At 41.4% G+C, this 4895-nt stretch overlaps 1 protein-coding gene across 1 annotated transcript in view; it reads left to right on the forward strand.

Moving 5' to 3' along the window:
* The window catches only part of PCSK2 (proprotein convertase subtilisin/kexin type 2), a gene marked incomplete at its 5' end in the record, with an annotated part of 28060 nt that overhangs the window by 13792 nt on the left and 9373 nt on the right, over positions 1-4895 (forward strand). The window contains one exon of the mRNA XM_010179454.1: positions 4417-4632. Within this exon, the coding sequence (XP_010177756.1) occupies positions 4417-4632 (216 nt within the window). The remainder of the gene's footprint in view (positions 1-4416; positions 4633-4895) is intronic.

A 4895-nucleotide genomic window follows, 5' to 3' on the forward strand; every position in this document is an offset into this window, starting at 1 on the left:
TGTATGATTGAATTGAGTTTACTTGGCTTAGATGTGATTAGATTAGGTGTGTTTCTGCCTAGATTTTGCTTTATATTTTATCACTCCCCAAAAAATCAGTATAGGAAAGGAGCAAAAGATCCAGGAAGTCACAGGCTAACAGACTGCTCTAGTCAAATCAGCCTGGTAGATGCAGAGGTAGCTGGAGGAGCCAGGAGAGTGAGGGCTCAATGAGCTGTCCAGCTGGCACCATGGGTGCTGGAGCAGGCAGGCAAGCTCCAGAAAACCCTGGCAGTGTGTAAGATGAGCAGCAGTTCAGCAATGCCAAGGACTCACTGCCTCCAGCCCATGTACTGCTCGCGCACAGGAGTGGTGGGGAGACCAAGGCAGAGCAAGGTCTCTGTGTAAGCTCCTAGATCTCCAGAGAGTTCAGCCTGATGCTCCCTGCCAAGTCATGACAGTGGGCAAATGGTCCCACAGCTTGTCCTTGTCTTGGTGTGCTCCAGCCTGGAGGCATGATGGTGATTTCATGTTGCCTGCAGAGCCAGCATTGCAAAGCACCTCCAGGCAGAGCAATGTATTCTGGGCACACTATACCCTTGGCTGCAAAGTACACTTTCTAAGATAATTAGCAGTCATTACTGAAGAATGCAGATTTTATTTACAACACATCTAAGGATTTTCAAATAGTTCAGTCCTGAAGAGAAAGAAATGCTCTTTTGAGAGGACAGTGCAGTTGAAATTAATAGGGGATGGAAACTGAATCCTGTTCTTAAGTCAGTAGAGCCCATGGCAAAGACTTGAAAAAGCTATAGAGTTTTTCACTTTTCCTGTCTCTTACCATAGTAGGAACATAAATTGCTATTAAATTATATAGATGGTGCTGAAACACTTCTGTTTTCTTAAGGGGAAGGATTTCAAAATAGCTATCATATGTCATACAAAAAGAAAGGTGCTTATAAAATAATGTTCTTTGAATTTGTTACAGAAAGCAATTCCCATTCTGTAATTTTTCATATTTTTTTTCAGATGTGCTCCATCTGCATTTTCTTCCTTAGACATGAGACAGTCCATAAACATCAGCAAACTATTTGGCTGTCCTTATCCTGAAATACCTTTTTAATCTGCCTAAAAAAAATACCTTCTTACAGTCAGGTGCTGCTTTTTTTTTCTTCTTATCCTGAGCCTATCTGCCAGCTGGTGTCCTGATGCTGTCATTCCCTGGTACTTGGCTTTTTAGGACAGGAGTCTGTTCTTTGTTCTTACTGTTTGGAAACTGTTAGTCCTGATCTATGACTGACGGATTAGGCCAAAACTGAAGGGCATCAGAAATGTGCTATAAAGTCTTTCATTTTCCTTCCATCAATCTTTAGCAATCCTGATGACCAGGCAGGAGTGGGTGAAGTAGAGGAGCCAAGGCAGAGGTTGTGCCATCTTAAAGGCCCATCTGTTATTCACACAAGCACTTGCCAGCTTTAATGGGAAAGGTCAGGGAAGCTGGAGGAGATTTATTTGTCAAATTCCACCCATTTTTGTCTGGATAGTGTGATCCAGCAATCAAAACTTCAAGAAACAGTGGTTTAGGCACGAGCCCAGCAAGCATGATGAATGAACACAATAACAAGAGAAAAAAAAGCCAGTACAAGGTGCACAAGTTACATAAAGCAAATTAGGCTGCAGACACTTGCCAACTTGCTTTTGCAAGGTAGTTCAGTAAAGAAGTTTTTCTGGGATTATGCTCTTCAGAAAATGAGAAAAGGGGTAGGAAAATTTCTCAAGGTTATTTTTTGCTGGTAACACAGCTTACCACGAAGAACATTGGAAATAGAAAACCTGCTCTTTATACAACGAGAGCTTCTCAGTAGCTCTCTGTGACTATCTAAGCATAAAGTCTTGCCCAAGTTTTAATTCTGGTTAAGCCTGAGTTGAGAGATGTGCCTCTGTAGGGCTTGTACTAAATGCACAAAGATCCATTTCATCTCTGAGTGAGGTACAGCTTCAGATGGCTCAGAAGTGTGGCTGCCACACTGTGCGTCACTTTGGGGGTGATGAGCAGCTTTCAACAGGATTCTAGAGGAGAGATACTCTTTAAAATGGATCTTATTGTTCTAGTCTTCTCTCTTCTTCCTGAATCTTCCTTCAGGCTCCATCTGGTGTTTGTAGTATGTATTACTACACCTTCTCCAGTCTTGTTTTTGTCCTAAATTTACAGCAGCCTAAGCTGAGTGACACCACTGAAATATTTTAGGTTTATATAAGGTTCAGATTAAAATAGGAGCTTTCAGTTCGCTTTAAATACGACACGGTTGACCCAAATGGGATTTTTCTGGTTTAGATTGCTACCATCCAGGGAGTTGAAAATTCACTTCCCCTGAAGCTGTATGTTTCTGTCTGGTAAATGAAACTATGCCTGAGGACAGCCATCAAACAGTTTTCCTGTGCAAACTATCCAACTACTGTAGGTCTGTCTGTGGGAAATGTCCTAAGCAAGTAATGCACTTGAGCTGCTATCCATTTATTCCAGTAGTGTTTGCTCCTCTTTCCAGTGCTGCCTAAAAGGGAAAGACAATTGAAATTAGAGTATTAAGAGGTGAATTACAGTTTTTAATGCTAAGCCACACTTGTGTATGTAACTTTCATAGAAGTGATATTCTGTGATCATTCTCACGTTACAGTAATTACATGCAGAAAAGTTGTCCCCAGCAGGCTAACTCCACCCACAAACTCAAGCCCAAATTTTGATTCCTCCATGGATTCCCCCTGCTCCCCACCTGCAATGTTATACTTGTTTTCTGCCATTCTGCCACAAATCCTGCCCATGTGGTGAAATGCAGCTAGGGGAGAGTTTAGTCTTCCTTTAAAATGACTGGAAGGAAAGGGTTGTTTAAAAACAGGTCTGTACATGCCAATCGTCTTATTCCTGGCACCAGCCTGTCTTTTTGGGACAGACAGAGATTTACTGGAACTGCCACCGAGGCTGTCCAAAGGAGACAGATAGTGGCAAGGTGGTGTGATGGTGTGTGTGGGCGTGGTGGCAAGCTTGGGTTGTAGTCTCTGAAGTGAATCCAAAGCCCAGAGTTGAGCCCTGTAGGCTAATGGCAGTCAGAGCACAAAGTGGGATATAGAAAAGATCAAAAGGAAAAAAGACATAACTGTTCTTGTTATGCTGATCTTTTAAATTTTTAAAAAACAATTTTCTGGAATTATTTTGTTCTTAAAGTATATATTTTTGCAACAGTACCCTCCTCCTTTAAAACTCAAATGATTGATCTCAGATCTTTGTGGGACTTTTTAGACTGATTTTAATAAGCTTTTTCATAGTCATCATCTTTATTATGAAAATCTGTGCCCTGAGATGTTATGTACCCCAGTGGCAGCAAAGCTGCTATGAAATTCAGTGGATTATAATGCAACTCAGTAACGTGCTTGAAATAGTGAGGTTGCTCTGTTCAGCGGGGTATGATGAAAAATAGAAGCTACTGCTGGAAGCTGAGATTTTATTTAAATTCCTGGCAGAAAAGGCCCCTATTAAAATACTATTGCAGGTTGCTATGTTTGTATATTCTTTAACTTCCATTTTGATGCTGGACAATGAAGAGATGAGATTTTTTTCTTACCTTCTGCCTAGTGCATATAAACAGTATGTTAAATTGAGGCCTTGGGCCCTTCTGATACTGTTGGATTACATTAGTCTTAACACAGAGAGAAATGGTGGCGGTGCTGAAATCAGTGGGAGATCTGAACTTTGGATTTGGAAAGATCAGTAGCACTGATCTTTCCCCAAGTGTCAGGGTTCTCAGGTCTAACCCTCTTCCAGGCACCCCCTACTTCTTTCTTAGTATGTGATAAGAAGAAGGAGCTGAGTTGATCCCTTCCCATTCCTTGCCTATCTGGAAGTGAGGAAGAGGATATGGATTTCTTTAACTAATGGGAAGCCTTTATAGCTATCCTTCAGCTTCACTCCTTCCCATCCATCTCTTGCCTTCTCACTGTAATTAGTAGACCATCTTTCTGTAGATGATTTATATGGTCTCATAACTTTGTTTTCTCCTTAGTAGTAGAAACTGGTTTGTCAGAAGAACAGCTCTGAGTTGGTGATACCTTAGGAGAGAAATCTATTGAAAGGAAAAGGTACAAGTTTTACAGATTTTGTTAACCATTGTGTGAATCTAATTGGACCTTACATTGCAAAACAGGAGATAAATGGAAGTGCTGTGTGTACATAATGTTGCAGAACCAGCTGTAGCTGCCAGCTAACCGGATTTAGTAACCTGCGTAAGTCCACGTTATTTCAGCTTAAGTTTGATGTATATTTTGTTTGAACTAGTGTTCTCCTTTATAGATGCCTAGCTTTGCAATTAGATGTGCATTTTATAGTAGCTGCCTTTTGCGCCTATTTGCAATTTAACATGAGAGGTTGATTTTCCCCTTTCCCAGGGCCGGGGTGGCAAAGGAAGCATCTATGTCTGGGCCTCTGGAGATGGGGGCAGCTATGATGACTGTAACTGTGATGGGTATGCATCGAGCATGTGGACAATCTCCATAAATTCTGCTATAAATGATGGACGAACAGCTCTGTATGATGAAAGCTGCTCTTCAACCTTAGCCTCCACCTTTAGTAATGGGAGGAAGAGAAATCCGGAGGCTGGTGTGGTAAGTCCAGCTGTTATTGTGCTGTTACTGCTGTATTTGTGCACTCCCACAACCTCTATTATAACTCTCTCTGCTTCGGAGCAGCAGATGATTCTTTGTTGAGACGGATATTTTCTTATCTGCAGTATGTGATCATGCCAAAACTGTCATCTGAGGAGATACGGGATTAGTATTGAGAACAGCTATGATCTTCCATCTCTTAGAGCTTTGTATAGTTTGTGCTTTCTTTTATCGGAAACCAGATGTAGAAGTTCAGTTGCACT

This window comes from Mesitornis unicolor, unplaced genomic scaffold (genome assembly GCF_000695765.1).
Source record: "Mesitornis unicolor isolate BGI_N332 unplaced genomic scaffold, ASM69576v1 scaffold6622, whole genome shotgun sequence".
Classification (NCBI taxonomy): Eukaryota; Metazoa; Chordata; class Aves; order Mesitornithiformes; family Mesitornithidae; genus Mesitornis; species Mesitornis unicolor.